Source organism: Plectrocnemia conspersa, unplaced genomic scaffold (genome assembly GCF_051122295.1).
Source record: "Plectrocnemia conspersa isolate PC_06_02 unplaced genomic scaffold, ASM5112229v1 ptg000010l, whole genome shotgun sequence".
In the NCBI taxonomy this organism is placed as follows: Eukaryota; Metazoa; Arthropoda; class Insecta; order Trichoptera; family Polycentropodidae; genus Plectrocnemia; species Plectrocnemia conspersa.
In genome coordinates, this window is record NW_028277174.1 from 18,979,098 (window position 1) to 18,999,248 (window position 20,151).

The 20,151-nt window shown below is 32.2% G+C and overlaps 3 protein-coding genes across 5 annotated transcripts; 2 read left to right on the forward strand and 1 right to left on the reverse strand.

Moving 5' to 3' along the window:
- LOC148230841 (uncharacterized) lies at positions 1-6,461 on the forward strand. 2 transcript variants are annotated; one of them, XM_088193992.1, is made up of 8 exons: positions 1-175; positions 294-366; positions 430-779; positions 849-1,040; positions 1,113-1,196; positions 1,774-1,900; positions 1,964-5,571; positions 5,650-6,461. In XM_088193992.1, the coding sequence occupies exons 1-8, from the start codon at positions 92-94 to the stop codon at positions 5,671-5,673; spliced, it is 4,542 nt and encodes a 1,513-aa protein (XP_088050118.1). In that variant the 5' UTR covers positions 1-91; the 3' UTR covers positions 5,674-6,461. The 2 variants fall into 2 exon arrangements, with proteins under 2 accessions (XP_088050118.1, XP_088050119.1); XM_088193993.1 differs by having other exon boundaries at positions 436-779.
- A 1,391-nt stretch (positions 6,462-7,852) lies between these two features.
- LOC148230842 (uncharacterized) lies at positions 7,853-8,467 on the forward strand. Its single transcript, XM_088194029.1, has one exon. The coding sequence runs from the start codon at positions 7,991-7,993 to the stop codon at positions 8,381-8,383; it is 393 nt and encodes a 130-aa protein (XP_088050155.1). The 5' UTR covers positions 7,853-7,990; the 3' UTR covers positions 8,384-8,467.
- Positions 8,468-9,063: 596 nt separating this feature from the next.
- On the reverse strand, positions 9,064-19,685 carry LOC148230843 (cryptochrome-1-like). Of its 2 annotated transcripts, XM_088194004.1 has the most exons (12): positions 19,602-19,685; positions 19,157-19,495; positions 18,034-18,274; positions 13,673-13,924; positions 13,150-13,334; positions 12,356-12,527; positions 12,061-12,286; positions 11,849-11,989; positions 11,626-11,777; positions 11,112-11,314; positions 11,014-11,043; positions 9,064-9,990 (listed from the first exon to the last, which is right to left on the reverse strand). In XM_088194004.1, exons 3-12 carry the CDS (start codon positions 18,201-18,203, stop codon positions 9,170-9,172), a joined length of 2,352 nt encoding a protein of 783 aa, XP_088050130.1. In that variant the 5' UTR covers positions 18,204-18,274; positions 19,157-19,495; positions 19,602-19,685; the 3' UTR covers positions 9,064-9,169. The 2 variants fall into 2 exon arrangements, with proteins under 2 accessions (XP_088050130.1, XP_088050131.1); XM_088194005.1 differs by having other exon boundaries at positions 18,034-19,495.
- Positions 19,686-20,151: the final 466 nt, after the last annotated feature.

Here is a 20,151-nt window from a genome sequence, read left to right on the forward strand (position 1 = left end):
GACAGTTGGCGATCCTGAAGACAGCGAGACGTTTGACACAATGGTGGTTGTTTGACAGGTTGTGAAGGATCGGCCGTAAAAAGTCGCCGTCATGTTCCGAAAATTTAAGGATAAGCTAGCCGAAGAAATGAAGTCATCGCCGCAGCGACTCCAACAATTTGCGCAAGCCGCACAGGTGACATTTCCGCCTATCTAAATACAACTTTATGACTTGCACGCTTAATTGTCAGATTATCGATGCTTATTTCAATTAGTTTATGCGACATGCATAAGTAGCATATTTTAATTCGCAGGCTGTTGTTACGTCGGCGTCGAGCAGTATCTCGGACATTTCAAATAATGACCTATTTTCTATCGCCGACGACGGTATGAATATTTGCTAATTTTAATTATTTAACATAAAGCAACTCATCGAACATGTTCGTATAGGTGTAGACACGCCTCAAAAACCACCATCATTGTTGTCAAATGCGGGATTTCAAGACATATCGTTGAGCCATTCTCCATCGCCGCTCCATTCCAATTCATCCAAGAACGAAAAGCAAGAGAACGGCGATAAGCTTGCGCCTTTGAACAGCAATCATTTTCCCAACGCGGTTACGCGCGGCGGAAACGATATCAATTCAATCGGCGAATCTCCGCCGCAGTCCAACTATGGAATTTATCCGCCACCGGCGACCGCCAACAGAATTCGAAGATTGTCGAATAGCTCTACGGCCAGTGATGTGTCTTTTAGGTTACCTAGTTACGAATCGCCCGGTGGAATGTTTCACTTGCAGGTACTGTTTTTATATAATTTTATTGTGTACCAATGCGAATATTTCTACATGTTTATATCTGAATTTCAGTCCGATTTGGATATTTCTGCGAGCGAAATGGAAGACAATGTCAATATTCCGGCACAGTTGGAGCGTGTCAGCAAAGAGCATCTCTACGCTGCTTATAGGAAAACTAATGAGAAATATAATAAATATCGCGGACGGTATACTGATTTAGCGAGACATTATCGTAATTTAGAAAGAGAAAATGCCAAAGCAAAGGTTTGTATTATTGATGGAAGTTAAATTAAATTACGCTGTTCGCAGATTTATCATTGATATGTGTACATTTAGGCTGTACTAGTTGAGACTCAAGATAAAGCATTGAGAAGAATTTCTGAATTGCGCGAACAGTGTCAGTTGGAACAAAGTGCTAAAGTTTGTATTGCATATTATTCAAGATAAAAAGAGTCTGGCATAATTTTAAACCATGTATTAAAAAATAATCGTAGTAGGTTGGTAGTGTGCACCTAGATAATCGTAGCTCTCAAATCTTAAGTTGAGAACTCCTGGCTGCTCTCTGGTGACCACTTAGCTCTCGACAGAGTTCATAGATTGACGCTAGAGTGCACCTTGGCTTCCTAAAGTCTGAATTTTAATAGTGTCTTCTCAAACGGAATATTAGCCTTGATCTAGGAAGGGTAAAGGCTCTTCTGCTTATTCGTACTTTTCTTCAACCAATTGGAGGCGATTGGGCGTAAATGAAATTTTCAACAAAATTCCTTTGTAAAAGACTATAAATTTTCTGTTATTCGAATGATTTTATTTGCGATTACGTTAAGTGTCAATTTATGGGTTTGGCTTTTGTGCAATATATCCTTTGTCGTTGGCGTATTTTATTGATTTTTTTTCTTGACGGTTCTTGGGTTAAAATTTATGCTTGTCACTTTTTATCTAACACACTAATGTACTAGTTATGGTTTTAAAATAACTTATTATTATCTTACTCATACAGGCTCACTTAGAAAATGCTCTTCGATTGGAATTGGATGAACGCAATTTGAAGATTGAGTCTCTCAATACCAAAATTAAACTTTTGCAATCTTATAACCAGAATGATGCTGAAATAAATAATTCGCAAGGTAAATTTAAAATGATTGTACTTGTAAATTTAATATTAATTTATGATTATAATATTATTTTAGAAAAATTGCAAAACGAAACCCAAGTGCACGATTTAATTTCACAAGAAGATAAAACTGATAACATTCAACCTTTGATCGATTTGTCCGTGAGTCAAAGTGACGACGAAAAAACACCGCAAATCAGCGCCATAGAAAATAAACATTCCGCCGAAGTTCAAAGCTTGAACAACAAAATTACCAAATTAGAGCAACTGCTCGTTAAGTGCAAAGAGACTATAAAAACACACAAAGACAAAAATACGCACCTCAATTCTGAGCTACAGATTGTATTGTCACAGTTGGAAAAACTGAATCAAGAGAACGAGAAGCTGCACAGTAACGTTATGGAAATGAATAAGATCACTAAACAATTAGATGAAACGAAGAAGCAAGTTACGAAGCTGCAAGACGAACTGAACGGTTTCGAAGTGAAAAAAGTTAACGATATGACCGGAATTAAATCTGATCTACATCTTGCTAAGAAAGAAATCTCCAGTCTGAACATCACTATCGATTTGTTAAAGAGACGCGAGGAAGAGAACGTTATATCTTTGGCTGAGAATAAGTTGAGCATTCATAAGGAGCTCGAGGGAAAAGAGAATGAGATCAAATCGTTAAATGAGTCGATTTCTAAGTTTAATTCTGATATAAAATCTAAAGATGGTACAATAACGAATCTCAAAAAGACATTACAAGAATACGAAGACGATAAAAAAATGACAAACGAGAAGTTGAACGAACTGAACGCACTGAAAATCGGAACCGCCGATTTAATGACCAAGCTGAACGATGCTAAAGTACAACATCAAGAATTGGACGCTAAATATATTGCGTTGTTGGAAAATTTGAAATGCACCGAGCTGCAACTGAAGCAGGAGATCGATGAAAAGCTTGCCATAATTGATCGAAACAAATTCCTGGAATCTAGGAATAAACAAATGTCCGAAGAGAATGCGCTTCAATTGAAAAAGTATTCCGATTTGGAAAGAGAGTCGCAGAATCTATCTGAAAACGTTAAGGATATCGGAGAGTTGAAGAAAAACTATATACACATCTCCGAACAACACGATTCCATAAAACTCAACTATGAACAGTTATTATCGTCCAAGAGCGATTTGGAAGATAAGTTAAGACTAGCAAGTGAAAACATAGAAACTCTAAATAAGAATATTGCAATTGTCGAGGAGGATAAGCGTATAGTCGTATTAAGATATGATAAATTAAACGATGAATTGACCGAGTTGCAGAACAAGTGTGAACATTTGAATTTGACTAATGATAACTTCAATAGTGAAATCAATAATTTGAAGCTTTTGAATCAAGAAAATATCGACGAATTGAATGAGAAGATATTGTCACTTCAAGCAGAATTGACGGATTCGACTCTCAGTTGTAATAAGTATGAAGCTGAAATAAAGAATATGCAAAACGAAATCCGAGACAAGTCAGACGTATCTAATGAGTATGAAAGTAAATTATCCGATTATAGCTTGCTGAAAGATCAATTTGTCGAACTAAATGGCAAGTATGAAGATGTTCTTAAACATTGCAAGACTGTAGAAAAGGAATTAGATGTTCTAAAACTGGATTATGATAATAAGTTAAAGGAAAACATGGCATTGATTATTAAAATCGACGAGGTAAATGTTATATGCGATTCGTTGAAAACTGAATCTGAAGTAAACAATGGAGAAAAATTAAATTTGCAAAAGCAGGTTTCGTCATTGGAGAGCGAAAGCGAAGAGAAGAGGAACAATGCTAATAAGTTGCTCGAAGAAATTAAAAACTTGCAAGAAGAGCTTGCAAATTTATTGGAATCTCATAAGCAGATTGTAGTTGAGAAGAATGCGATTGAAGAGAAAATTACAAAGATGGAGCAGTTAAATAATGATATGGATCAAAAGAACGGTGCCAGCCTTAATCTTGTGAAGACTCAAGTTGAAGATTTGGAAGCAACTATTCAAGTTCTTAAATCAGATCAAGAGAAGTTATTATTGGATGATAAGAGTCATGTCGATAATGTATCAAGGCTCGAAGCTTCTTTGAGCGAGAACGAAGCTAAACTAAAGGAATATTTGGGTAGTAATGACGTGTGGGAGATGAAGCTATCTAACATATTGGACGATAATAATATGCTTCAAGAAAAATGCGGAAAATTGAAATCGGAGAAGGAATCTGTTTTAGAACATGTGTCCTATTTAGAGCAAAAGATCAGTGATTTTGAAATTGTAAAGGCCCAATTTGAGGAAGTGAAGTTAGAAAAAGAATTTTTAAACATGAGGGTTTCACAATTGGACACCGATTTAAAACAGGCTAGTGGCGATAGGAATAAATTCATGCTCGATATCGACGGTTTGAAGACTGAACTTACTAAAGTTGTAAATGAAAACAAACAATTGTTGAGCAAGTCTCAGAAGGAGATCGAGTTTTTGAAAGACGCAGAAATTAAGCTGGAAAACAATCTGAAAGGTTATATGGAAGAAAAGGATAGCTTTGAAAGTAGATTACGCGTCGAGATAGTAGAAAAGGAGAAACTTTTCTCGCAATTGCAAAATTTAAATGAAAAATCTGTGGACTATCAAAAATTGTTGGAAGAAAAAGAGAACATCGAAGCTGAGTTTACTAGTTTCAAGGGTAAATTAGAAGGCGTTGAGAAAGAAAAGGGCGAAGAAATCAACCAATTGAAATCTGATTTTGAAAATAACAATATTTTGTTGTCGACGAAGATCGACGAGTTTAACGAGTTGTCGAAGAAGCACGTCGATCTTAAAGGTGAGCTCGATCATTTAAATGTGCAATTGAAGGTTTTGCAGCAAATCGAAGCTGATAATGTCAGTATGACTGAAAAAATGCACTTCTTGGAGGAGGAAAATAGCAGATTGACTTCTTCAATAGAGGGATTACAAAATCATCTCACTAAAGTCTCTATAGACAATAGTCAACTCAATGATAAAATACGTGACATGCTTGCTAACGGCGAAGCGATGCTAACTACGCTAGATAAAAATTTAGAATCGACGCCAAACAATAAAGATCATACCGATCAAGCTCAACTGAATCAACTAAAGGAAGTTAACGCGCAATTGAAAGAAGAGTTAAAATCTGTCGAAGACGTGCACAGCAAAGTGATGGATCTTGAGAGGCAAAATTCAATATTGATCGAAGAAAAACTCGAGTTGGAAGATCAAATAAAAACTTCAATGGATAAACACATGGATATGAAAGAATCTAACGATTCGGAGTTAAAATCAGATCTTAAGAATTTAAATGTGAGGTTCGAGAGTGTGGCGAACGAAAAGATGGAGCTGGAGAGCCGTCTAGCGAATCTCGAGCTCATAAACAGGTCCAACGATAGCAACATGAGGATATTGGAGCAGAAAAATCAAAAGTTGGGTCTGACAAACGAAAAGTTAGAACGGCGCTTGGACGAAACACTCGTTTCATTGAATCACATTAGAAACTTGGAGGAAAACACCGAATTAGAATACTTGAGGAATATACTTTACGAATACTTAACGGGGCCTTCCAACAACAATCTGGTGCTCGCCAAGGTTTTAGCGGCAGTAGTTAAATTCGATCATCGGCAAACCCAGCTTGTGTTAGAACGCGAAAAAGAACGTCAGGGTCTAGTAAGTTAACGATGTTGGTGATGATGTTTTTTTTTTCATGATTTACTTTTATTAATTTATTTATAAATATCTTTACAGCTCAGTCAATTGGGTTTGTTGTGAGACACTTATAACGAACCCTCTCATTGCATATAATCGACGCCGTTAGCCAAAACGTAAGGCTGAACGTAGAGAAAGACGTAAAATATGTATATATAATTTTTATCGGTTATTTCGTTATTCCTTATAAATTTCTAATTGAGCCGTTACAATTTATAGAATGTTTATTATGTAAGTAATCCAATTTATAGTTAGCCAAGGCGCTTTTGTCATTGTACGCTGTTAAATTATAAAGTCTAACTTTTTATTTATATCTGACGAGTTTAATATTTGCTTAGGGTCACTAATAATTTTAGGTTTGGGCTGTGATTGAATTTGTCATATTGTTCATGCCTATATTAAGCAGATTGGCCTATTCCTGCCATAGGATTTTTTTTGTTGTATTGACAGTAAATCACATTGTCCAAGTTTGCAACTATGTTACTAGTATATTTAACCAGTTAGTGTTTTATACGAATTAATATTACAAAGCCGGTCTACAAGCCCCCCTCGAGTGTGAGTATTTTATAATTTATTGTGTATATAAAAGCATACTTATAATTTTACGGACTGTGAGTGTGTTGCGATATTCATGCATGTGAAATTTTTGCTGTCGGAATGTAGTGAAATGTGTGAAATGTGATTAGATTTTTGCAATTATATCAAAAGTCAGTTTATATTATATATTTATTTGAGCTGACACGTTAAATTTCTTTTTTCGTAAAATTAATTATTATTGATTAATCAAATTGTAACATTATTTATACAGCAATAAATGAAGTCAATGTGCATTTTGTTATAGATTAACGTTATTATTGTGTTTATTATTTATACTGTGAATTAACTTGATATTTTAAATTAAATTTTATTATTGTTTTTGTATCGTTGTATCGAGAATACAGTTTTCATTAAAACTGTATATTATATAATAACATAAATATATTTAAACTTTGTATTAAATATTTAAAAAATTAAACAACACTTTTAATACAATTCCTGACTGTTAAATAACAATACAGTGGAACTTCGCTTAACTAGCATCTTCCATAATGAGTGATTCGCATAACGAGCAAAACGAATTATAAAAAATGACTCCCTTACCGAGCGACTTATCGCATAACGAATACGAGGAGACAGTGTGTTTAACGCTTGTTACGCCAGCATCTTAATATCGCTTGTGATCATGCTTTTTTCCAGACTCGGGTTCAGAGTCTGAATAAATAATTCGTCTGAATTTCAGACGCATTATTTGTGAGTTTTTTAATGCAAATTTAGTGACCCTTTCAAGAATGACCCGAAGAAAAGGCTGCAATAAAACTGATAAGAAAAAAAAAGAACGCGAAATCATTGAGCAAGAACGAGGAATGAGCGCGGTCAGGGCTGGCCCTAGCTTATTTAGCGCCCCAAGCAAAAAATAATCCCCCCTTCCCCTTACATTATCATTACATTTAAGCATGAGCTGATACATTAAAATATCATAAACCAATACTACTTTAACATCAATTTTCTTTCGCAAATAATTTTGAAATTTATAGAATAGTAACTTAAATTAACTATAAGCATTTTAAAATTTATAGTTTATCAAAATAATTACATAGTAGTTGCTAATTATATTAATTTAATAAATTGACGCATTTAATACCTTAAAAAATAAACAAACCCTGATAAACAGCGGCGAATACAACTGTATGGTAACCACAGAACTAAGAATATAATAGTAGTAAGTGTGCATAAAAAAGCGACGAGGTGCAGAGAGTAAAATATATGGTTAATATGAGACTATCTCTACTATGACCTCTTATAGTAGAGATAGTCTCATGGTAGCCATATATTTTATTCGCTGCACCTTGTCGCTCTTCTATGCACACTTATTACTATTATATTCTTTGTTTGATCAGCTACTATTATATTCTTTGTACTATGGTTACCATACAGTTATATTATATTCTTTGTTCTGTGGTTACCAAAAAAATATTGTGGCTCCTCAGCCAAAATTTTTTTTACCTTTTTGCTATGCTATTATTAAAAGTATAACTCCCGATTTTAAAATAGCAAAAAAATTGAATTCGATGAAAATTTTTTACATGGTGAAAAAAAACGTTAAAAGCAGTTTCATCAGTTTTTTTAAAGAATCGTCGTTGGTCGAAATTAATTGAAATTTTTGTACACATATACAGTTCAGTGCAAATATGTAATTTAAAATTTATTTATGCTGGCAGCACTGATAAAAACGTCAAATGTCATTTAGTGAATGAAAAGGTTATGCACTGATTTGTTGTTTGAGAATAATTTTATGCTATAAAATATGTAAATTTTATATTAGGAATAATAAATTATTACTATGGCTTCGATTGACTTATCGAAAGTGGCTGCCATCGGTGGCTTTATTGTGTCCGGAGTCGGATATTATCTGTTTGGAAAATTGGCAGACAAAGTACGTGACTCTCCATACTACATCAAAGCCATGGACATATTACGAGAAGATCATGGTGCGAAAACCATGCTTGGGAGTCCGATCAAAGATTTCAGAATTAGTCTCATGGACAATGAAAAAAATGCTTGCGATGGCGAAAAAGCTAACTTTGCTGTTCCTGTGTCAGGACCAATAACGAGCGGAGTGTATTACTTTTGGGCGAATAGAATCGACGAGGATTGGAAAATTACCAAAGCTGAATTACAAGAAAAGAATCATACGGCGAAAAGATTGGTAATTGTGAAAGAAGAAAAAGAATAAATATGGATTTAAATTTTTATTATGTACATACAACATTTAGAATTGTGTAGAATTTATGTAAATAAATAATTCTTATTATAATAAGTTGTTGTTTATTTATAATATGTTACGTTCAATTAGATTTATATACAAATTACATTTACATTTAATATAAATAAAATGTTTTTATCAAATATACTATTTAAATTTAATAAACTTATTAGCTATGACATACTTTTACAGTTCAACATATGTTTAAATGCTAAATACATATAATCATATTGGTAATAAAAATAAATGTGCAGTAGTAGAAATATTCATTAGATTATGGCAAATTTATTGCTTATTTTCGACAAAAATAAAAACTATGCTACAAAAAATATAAATTATTATTCGGCAGTTAGTGGTATATTACAACTGGCCTCACAGTGATGTTAAGAGGAGTTAGTAGCAGCATTCTAATACTTTACGAGTTATATTCTTAAGTTTTATTCTCTCGAGAATATTTAACCTCACATCATTATTTTTAAACTAATATTACATGTTCTATAATCATCAACCTAACTATTTGTCTTTCCTGTTGGGTACTACGTCTTTTTATTATTTCTCTTTTATGCATCAACAACTTTTTATTTAAAGTTTTAGCATATCTTTGTATAAAATAACAGGTTAATATTAAATTCAGTCAATAACTTGACAAATTCCATATTTTACTTTATTAAATTAATACAATTTAAAGTACTGATAGTGCATGGCATTCGAATATGTAAAATAAATAGCTCATTAATTGTAAAGATAAGATAAATTTCAAGAATTTGGTCGATTGCATCCTTGCATTGCAACAGATCGTCCTTGTTGGAATCTGACTTGCTCCTCTGCCAAACTACAATCGTGGTTTTTAACATTCAATCTAGAAATCTGATGTTCCTTTCTTTGCTTCATTGAGTTGCAATAATTTGTCTCAACACCATACATACTGTTCATCGGTTGATGAAAACTTGAAAAGTTCATCTCTCGTGTAAAATTAAAATTTCTTTTCATATGTTTATTTATATTATCATCGCTATAATTTGGTTCAACAGCTAGCGTTTTCATTGCATCGAACTTCCTGTAGTAAAAGTGTTTCCTATTATGTAAATTGTTAATTTCTGTTTGCGACTTGCTGCACGATGCGTACGGATGCCTATACTCTTTATCTTCGTTATAAAAATTTTCATTCTCAATCAGCTCCCTCTGATCTTGGCTTACATAACTATTAGATTGTTCTTCATCGCTACAATTGCTTTCTTTGTATTCTTCTTCATCTTCGTCGTCTGTATTGTGCTCTTCTTTGATCGCTTCATAGTTTTGATCGATCACGACTATTTTTTTGAAAGGCACGTTGCACATTTGCAGTGTCGAGTTGTTGCGATATTGACTCTCTTTGAATATATCCGATTTCTCAAACTGTTTATCATCTGTATCACCATTTCTATTATTACCTTGTCGATACATGATTCTATTACTTTGATTCTCTGGGGTAGAACAATATAAGTAATTTGATTGGTTAACGTACGAAATGACAGTATTAGGACTAGGCGACGATGCGGGCATGTCGGATCTATTCAAATTATCCACCATCAAAGACTCTGAAAATAACAATTAATTAATACATAATTTAATTTGTAATATATGTGACTTTCGAACCAATATCAGACATGTCACATTTACTTACTATTAAGTAAAATTAATAAAGCAATTTATAATCAAATCATATAATATTTTTTTTTTTTTAATATAAATACATTCTAACAAAATTGTTGAATGAATGTCTTAGTTAATCCTTTACCGTTTTAAAAGGTAAACAGCTGCGCAAAACCTGCTTAAGATTTGGATTTTTGATGATATTTTTATAAAGAGTGGGGAATCAAACTTTTATCTGATGGTCGAATAAATCCTACAAGATTAACGCACAATACAAGAAAACTAGTAATTCGGAAGTTAAACATTAATTTGCCTTCAAGATAAGAGTTCTTAAAATGTAAGCTCGCAAGAAATATCATGAAGGAAAATACTAATCCTCAACTTATTTTTCAACAGTTAATAAAGACAGAGATGCTTAACGTCTTAACTGGGCAGTTTCTTATTACGTGAATAAAAAGTATTTTGTGCTCTCCTATTGGTCAAAATTCGGTTTAGATGTGCTTCATTCGATTCTCACTTATTGTATGTTGTAATATTGTTATAAAAAGTCTTAATATGAACGCTGCATAGCCGAGCGTTTTCACTGCGACGGCGACGGCACGATTTTATTGCTTTTGACGTAGATTCTAAACAGGGACCACCTTGAATTGAGCCAGAAAAATGCATGTCACTTAATGAAATACTATGAATCTTAATGAAATTGAAATATTTGTTGCTCCCCCCCCCCTGGAAAAAGCTGAAATGACATCCCTGGTGAGGTCATTTCATAAGAGATAATAAAAGAAGTCTGGAATGGGGTCCGCTAGGTTAAAGTATTAATGTTATTTTTAAAGATTGCTTTTTCAAGTTTTCAGTATGGTGATAATATTATAATCGGAGAAGAATATTTCACATACATATATAGAAAAATTGCACACATCTGATATTGGTTATGGATGTCACATATATAAATATTATAGTATACTCACGGATCATGTTGTTCTTTACCGTGTCATCGTCTACAAATATAGACATAATTAATAATAATAATATTTATTAATATTAAAATATAAAGAGATGTACTCACTTTGTGGCTTGTATTTTGCCAGTTTTCGGTAAACTTGTTTTATACGTTGAATATTCGCACGCGAAGAAGTTGCATGATCGACCATCGGTAAAGGGTAATCTCGGCCTATAATGCATCTAGAACTCTGTTGGACTTCCAGTGGTGCCAACCACGGTGCATGTATGTAGTGTGTAGGAAAATTTCTCAGAGATGGAATGTATTTTCTATCGAAAAAATAAATAATGAGTATTATAATATGCATTTCTAATAAATTTTTAGCAAGCTAGAATATTTTACGTTAAACATATTGCCACAAATGAATTATAATTTGATATATAAAATTGGTTAGCAACTGTAGATATTTTTTTGAAAACTGTTAATTTGGAATTGATGTAATACAACTGTAAGTAATGTACTAATGGCACTTATTCCAATATTTAGATACTGCTACTCAAAAATAAAAATAAAATTGCAATATAATAAATTAATCATGAAGCAATCAAAATTACCCTTACAATATGTCTTATATATTTACCTTATATAATCACCATAAGGATCAGCCTTACGCCCAAATCGTACTGGACAATAACAATGGAAAAATTGTTGAAAAAACGAAGAACAACTTAGCCACATCCACGTGCCTGCGTTAACCGACCAATCAGCGTCCAAAAGCAATTCTTCAAACACCTATTGAATACAAATTTATATAATCTACCAATTTATATAATATTTAAAAATATTAAATTCATCTACAATACCTTCATACCCTCTTCCCAAGATATCCAAAGATCTCCTCGAGTTAAAAAGCATGCGACTGCGTGTCTTGCTAAGTGATGTATCCATCCCTCTTCACGCAACTGCACCATTATGGCATCAATCCAAGGAAACCCTGTTTGCCCCTTTAAAAGTCATTATAACAATTTTTATATTAATAAAATATCAATGTAAGCAATTAAGTACTTATACTTACATTAGCCCATTTGGCTAGAGCGTCATTGTTTTTGTCCCAAGGGATCTGTACGCATATCGGATTGCCAAGCATTTTATCAAAGTTTGGATTTTTGGTTGCGGCACAATAGAAAAATTCACGCCATAACAATTGGCCATGTAGAGACAATGGTGGACGAGCATTTTTGATTTTCTTGTATAGATCCGTTAGTTGATAGTAGAAAAGACGAGTCGATAAACAACCGAACCTGCGAATTATATTAGAATAATATTCACATATATTGTAACGACTGTAAAAAATTGTAACGAATCTTTACCTTAAATATGGTGATAGACCTGTTTCACTTGCTAGTAGAGACTGAGGAGTCATCTTGGGCCTACCAAACGATGCGACCCATGCTTTTCTATCCAAGTGTCTTTCTAGACGAGCCAGAGCCTCACTTTCTCCGCCTACCCAAACTGGAGATTGCAAACCATCTACATCAAAGCCTAAAAATTTAAAATATTTAGTTTATTGTGAGGATTAAAGGCTCTACACATGATTTAAAATAAAACGTTACATACATTTTGAAAGTATTTTGTACTTATTTAGGTTTTAAAGAGCAATAATAATACTATGTCCTAGAAATATTTCAATATTTAAATTTCTTCAATTGGTATTTTCTTAAACAGGGTTATGTAGCATAATATTATTTTAGATGTACTTTATATGTCTAATAGAATGTTAAGGAAACGCTGTAGAATATATAGAACAGTAATAAGAATCATAACAAGTTCAGAAAATCAGAATTTGTAGCATCTATTGTATTATATATATTGCAAACAAATTATACAGAAAAAATTATTGTCTTATGAATTAGGAAAAAACACAACGTAGTGTCTAAATAAAATAAATTTACATTAATATTCAGATTCTCGGATGGCTTAATGTATCTTAATATACTGCGAAGAATTTGGGAATAAAAGCAAATTCAGATTCAGATTTTGCCAGCCAAGCAACACTCCAGCTTCAATCTTAGGGTTAGACTGAGAGCAGCCAAAAATTTTACTCGAGATTTAAGACGATCATTGGAGTAGCAGTCATTCGCGAAATTAAAATTGATATAATTACCCAATTCTTCAAGAGTTGGCACTCCATATTTATCATCATGATCATCGCTTATGGGAGTCGAGGCATTTCCTATGTTACTGGGCGTAATAGACGCTTCTGCAAAATTCGGTGCTTCCATCCCAGAAATGATATTTTGAAATTGATGATAAGTTAGCGGTGCACGTCCGCCGTTCCTTTCGATTATTCTGAAAAATAATATTACTTTTAGTATAACGTAAATGTAAAATGTAAATGAAAGTATATTGTCTTTTTTTTCAAGGATGAGTTGATGAATTGATTTACGCTTATAAGACGACGTTATTTTTTTTATTAAACGTAGTTGATGCAATGTTTAGTGACTGTTTTTAGACTAATCTTCTCGTTATTTTATCATGATTATTGCTACGCGGAGCGCGACTAAGCTCTACGTGCCAGTTTACTCCACCGCGACTGTCACCTGTGACAGCCCGGGTAGGAGGTCCGGCCTAGCCTCAGTACTTACAGCGTATGACTGTGAAAAAAATAGTACAAATAATATACTCACTTGTCTAATTTATACAAAGTGTGTGAAACTTTAGAAACGACAGATATGCCAATTTCTCGACACATGGCCGTTATGTTGTGATCTCTCACCCGACCAAACGGTTCCGGGTCTTCTTCGAACGTCAAGCTGGTTGTGCCCCATTCTTTAAACAACTTTGGCAATGTGTCTGCAGGTTGGCCACGAATCACAAATAGGCGCGAGTTTAGCTTTTTCAAATTGTGATCTAAGTCCTCCAAACATTGCAGAAGAAATCTTGAAAGAAAAAAATATATTTTCTTTATTTAAGCAAAAAAAAATTCGCCTGAGAAAGATTGCAAAAGTTTATTTTTTAAATATTGTTTATTATTGTATAACATTTTTTTAAATGATTTTTTAGAAGCCGCCATTTTAAAACAAGATGACGAACTAGGATGCCTAACTTTTTTACCCTGAATATTAACAATGTGCAGTTTTAGTAAAAGTGTTATTATACACAGATTGAGCCGCTGCAGTAGAATTTTTTATTAAATGTTTACATGTTTGTTATTGAAATATATTCGAGTGCATGGCGGACGAGGCACTACTGGCCGTTGTCTTTCCGTCGAGGTTCGCCAAAAGAATGTGCTGCCTTCCGTCGCCATCACATCATTGTTACTAGAGTGCCACCAATTTTTGGCCATAATGAACGAATAAATAAATATATATGTAAATAGGCCCCCAAAATAGTTTTTACTCGAGTTACGATTTTTATTTATAGCCACTGTTTGAAATGTGAAAAAATGTCACATTACATAGCAAAACAAGCTTCGTCACTTTCCTATATAAAACAGCAGTTTTTTAGTAAAAAAACTTAAACCTTGTGGTATATAAATAATTTACGAAAATATAGGAGTAATTATTCATTTTGTAATCGAACTGATGGACATATGTTATGTTATTTGGTTATTACCCATTTAAAAATATCAAATATTAGGAAATCGAAAATTCGCCATGTACTTAAAATAATGCATTATGCTAAAAACACAATAGTAAACGCCATACAGTCTATTTTAATCTTAATCTTTCATGTTGAAATTTTCAATTTTTCGGTTCGGTAGGGCGAATTAATTAAATTAGTGATTGGAATATTGATAAAGAAGGTAAGTTATTATTCTGTAAGTCTTCCCTGACTTAACCGCTTTCTACAAGGTTATATATAGAAGGGTGGTTTTCGCTTATTTATATGTGGATTTGACTATTGTTCACATGGCAACTAATCACACGAACAAGGCAACTTTTTACACGAAAATTAGTCACAAATCGATCGCTCACAAGGCGATTACTCATATGAATATTACTCACGTGGAACATCACACACACGATTTAAAGAAGGTAAGTTATTTAATTTCAATACACGTTCATTGTGTACAAATTATTTTGACATTCAAGAAAGGCTGAAAAATGTTGTAAATTTTAAATACATAAAAAAATATGTGTTTAATATTTTTAAGCATTTTTGTTATGTTTATAAATACTTTTGGTCTTCAATTGAATGTGTATTATTTTGAATAAAATAATACACATTCAATTGAATAAAATTATTAAATTAAATTACACGGAAAACATGATTTTTTATTTATAATAACAATTTAGTTACTAATAATGAATATCTCCTCAAATCCCAATATGTAAGATTAAATTAATTCATAGTTTTAATAACGATAAATAAGATGGTTTTATAGTAATATTTTAATATCAGCTATTTGAGATATTTTGGATTTTATTTTTGAAGTAGGATTTAAAAAAATATATATCCCACATAATAATTAAATACATTGCATTAATTTGCTTGTATTTATTTTTTATACGATCAGCCATTATATAATTATACTTATATCTATCGCCGATTATTGATATAGGTACATATGTATTTATAATAGTTTAACAAATCAGCAGCTTTCATAAAGTTTTCATAAATAAAATTATCCATATGCTTTCGATTTTTAAATCAAAAATACATAATTGCCACATTATTATTTAGCCGTGAGATTTTTCTTATAAAACCGGATAAAAATATTTAAAAAATAGTGTATGAATATTTATTTCGCCTTGTGAGTGCTCAATTTGTGGCCAATTTTCGTGTGAGCACGTTGCCTTGTGACCAATGTTCGTGTAAGCAATAGTCCATGTGAGCAATTTTCCTGTGACTAACGTTCGTGTGACCAGTTGCCATATGAGCAATGATCACCAAGCCGCTAATGTGTATATTAACATACAATTTGATGTAGTATATGGAAATAGTGGGAAAAGGAAATGCATTAATCGGTCGTGTATCTTGACTCATAGTAAGCACGTTGTACAGCACGTGTCTGGCTGTGTCACGTTGAATCGAACGCTGCTCAATCCCTCCTCTTTGCATAAATTTATTACGTAGAAATACGACGATAACACGCCAATGAAACGTATTATTATTAAACATCTAAAGACAAAGTCAAACGGATATGGCGCTAATCTCGTCGATTGCTATGCATATTTATTTATGACTCCTATTTTTTAGGTCAGAATTTTAATATCGTTGTTGTCAGAATGTATATTAAAAGGTCTAAATACATTGGTCAGAATATAAGCGGCCAGAAAAAAATTAGATGGTCAGAATCAGTTTTTTCAGTTGGCAATAGTGTTATCGTATAGTGGTACAATTGGTCGACCTGTCATTCGCACGTCGGCAGTTCATTATCATTATCATTTTCAATGTGTTTTAGGGCCAACTTATTTGGTTTGGTCGTAACATTGTCAGATACACAACAAGCCGAACTTGCTCTACACCGTCGCTCTGTCGTTATTCCCGCTTCGTTCGTCGGGCTGAATGCCTTCGCGTCTTCATACAATTAAATAGATTCGTTGAGAGTTATTCAATGTTCTGATTAACACTCGCTCCCTACAATTTTAATATGAGTGACATATTTTTAAAGATATTTCTAAAATAAATAATTTATAAATAAGTGCAAAGTATTAAAAATGAAAATATATATGTAAGTATTTAGTTTCTAGAAAACACATCTTTATAATCACAACTATTGGCCAAATTTAAAAGAAATACTGACCTTTATATGTTTATACTGACTAAATTTAATTTATATATACTGACCTATTTATTATTTATACTGACTATTACAGTAAAATAATTCTGACCACTCACCTCATAAAATACTGACCAATTAAGTATGATTTTATAAACTTATTTTTCCTAATTGCCCAAGATTTTAATTATTTAAGTTCAAGTTTTAAGTTACGAGATTTTTTCGTTCAGTAATAGTAAATCAGTGGCCTTAATTCTTACAAATGTATAAAATATAGAGTCGCACTTAGTTCCTGGACGTGCACCGACCTCTGCTACGCACACATTGACATCGATTATAAATGAGTCGTTCAAATACAAAAGTGGCCATCTACCATTTTGATCAAAATTGCGTCAACTACACATATAGTAATATTTACAAAAACTTGCATTGCTATTAAAAATGACCTGCGCTACTTGCATAATGCGATGGTCGGTGCCAAATACGAAGGACCCAGTTGATGCCAAATACAAAGGAATGCGCCGATGGGTACCTATTGTCTTTCAGAAAATTACATAATTTCTCATACATAATTACATTTATTAGACAATAACAATGAGTCTGTTTCCGCCCCGAACCATCGCATTGGCAAAACGATCGAAAACTGAAGGAGCGAACTGAAAACTCTAAAAGGGTATATAATCTCAAATACGGCGTACTGAATTGTTTTAATAAGTGACTGCAAACAATTTCATTGACCCGAAAATTCTACACAGAATTATTTTGGAAAATTTAATGACGTCAGAGCTCACCGTGCGAGGTTTTATTGCTTTACATTCATTACGCTGTAATCTAGTATATAATAAGATACAGATATATTAACTTAACTGTCATTTGGATAAATAAATAGACGTTGTTAGCTTTGCTTCAAAATGATAAATTTTTTGCAGGGTTGTAAATAAAATTTGTTTTGGAATAAGGGTTTGCTACATATTATAGGTATCGGCTAAACCAGAATAATAAAATGTTTTTACATATTTTATTGAAGCTCAAATCTCTGAAAATATATTAAAATAATTACACTTTAATAAAAGAAAGATACTATTTATGACAGCATAATATAAATGGTACGTATTTGAGTAGAAAATTATATAGTAGCGTATTTTATACCTCTGTGTATCGTAATTTTTAATTTAAATTTAATATGCAGCACGAATCAACATTGTAATGATATACAAACAAGAGTTCGTTCAATTGGACCGAGCAATACGTTAATACATTTTATTTTATTAATATCATAGATAGGTCCTGTACTAAAAGTATTTTTAGATATTGCATACATACCTCCATTTATTAATTCCAACATTTGACGATCCGGCAAACCAAGGATCGATTATGAAGATGCATCTGAAGGTTGTGGCACTTTTCAACCCTTCCTTTAGCGATGGATTGTCATGCAACCTCAAGCCTTTTCTGAACCAATGCACGATGTGTTTGTCTTCTACTAACGCCATTTTTCACTACTGCATATTTTTCAACCTGCTACGAATTTGTGACGCTTCGAAGCGATTTAGAACGGCTAGCCCTTTAAATGCAACAAAAATTAGGTATAAAAAATTTTAGGTTGCTACACATTTATTTATGTACATATATATAAATATCGACGTTTATTTAAGTCTATATGCGGAAAAGAGGCGTAAGTCGTTTTACGTAAGAAATATAATTTGATCTGTTTATACATAGTCTGTTGGCCAAATAGAATATGTTTTATTAAGTGAAAAAAAACAAATTAGGATTTATAATTTTGAAGTTTATAGACAAAGTGAATGTTATTGAGATTGTATTAATTAATTATTTGAAAAAAATGTTGATTTTAAAGAAAGTATCCTAAAATATTCGCTGCAACGACAAATAAAATAGTAATAAAAAAGCAGCACGGTAGGCCAGTGGTATAACTTAGTGACTAATACCTGAAATCCCATATGGACCCTAAAGTTTTTCAATTTCTATCGTATCTGGAAGATCTGAATAAGTGACATTTGTATAGTTATGATTTTAGTTTGGTGTTTCACTGCTAAGTAGTAGTTGATTGTCTTTGCCCCGTTGTAACACATTTGACTAACGCCTGTCATGTTGCAACGGGATTTACAATAAATAAATAAATACTTGTATGGTTTGTTATGCAAAATTTGTTCGACAATACATCAACAAATACATAGCATAGAAAATATATCGAAAACGTCATAAAAATCTGAAAGATGCCCTTTTTCCGCATATGTGTTAAATTTTATTAAATGTCATAATAACGCGATTCTGAGGTACAACGAAAGTTTAGATGATAAATTATTATATGTTTATATTGGAACGACGTTCAAGCAATATTATCAATAATATTTTATAAATAAAAAATCATGACCATGGGTACATAGTTACTGCGATTTATATAAGAAAATAATTCAAATTATACCTGTTGTATATTTCACCTGGAAGCAGGTGATTCAATTAAGAAAGTAGACCAAATGCACTTATGTATATTATTTGCATGGTTATTAGTTATTTTGAAAGCTAGTAATCGATTGATGTTTAAAGTATACTTATTTTATTGAATTTCTATAAAAATTCTGTATGGTTGTTGTATAAAGTTATGCAATACCATTCACTTTTGCACGACTTGTTTACGTATAATCGTTATAATATCTTTATCATATAATAATTAATTATTTATAAAGAAAAGAAAAGAAAAAAACAATGAAACGCTTCCTATGTATAAAATTTATCTTCTCTTCTGTTTCGTCTTCGGCCACAACTGAAAATCAAATTTTGTGAATTGAGAAAAAATATTTAATGAAAATGTTTTTTAATTAATTATCCAATTAGATTAATTGTTTATATTAGTTATTAATTTCACTTACATTGACTCGCAACTGTATTTAAATATTTTATTTCGACACCGAACGCCCGAAAGAACTTCAACCAACGAAGGTACAGGCAGTACTGAAATGAATTTGAGCTCAACGTGACCGATAATGGATAATTGGTATTCACGTTATCCGACCGGAATAGCAACATTATTTAATATTATTTATTTATTTACTTTCCTGTCATTGATTTTGCTCGGGATGTTTCTGCACACACTATATTTGATTGTTTTTGTATTTTTAAAAGTATCTTTAAATTTTAACATCTATGAAAAAATTTTGTTCTTTATCACTTGGTCTCTGCAACACAATTTCTTGATAGTGAAATATTTAAATTGTTTTAACGTTTTCCTGAAAAATTTTTTTTATTTTTTTAGATTAAATTAAGACCATCGTGGCCTAACAGTTTACCCCAATGCGCCACGATGGTCGAAAACAAATTTTAAATTTATAAAACAAAAAAAAAACGTATATATACATAAATAGAACAATACTTAAAAATAATAAACATAACAAAAAATTATAAAATATCAAAATTAAATGA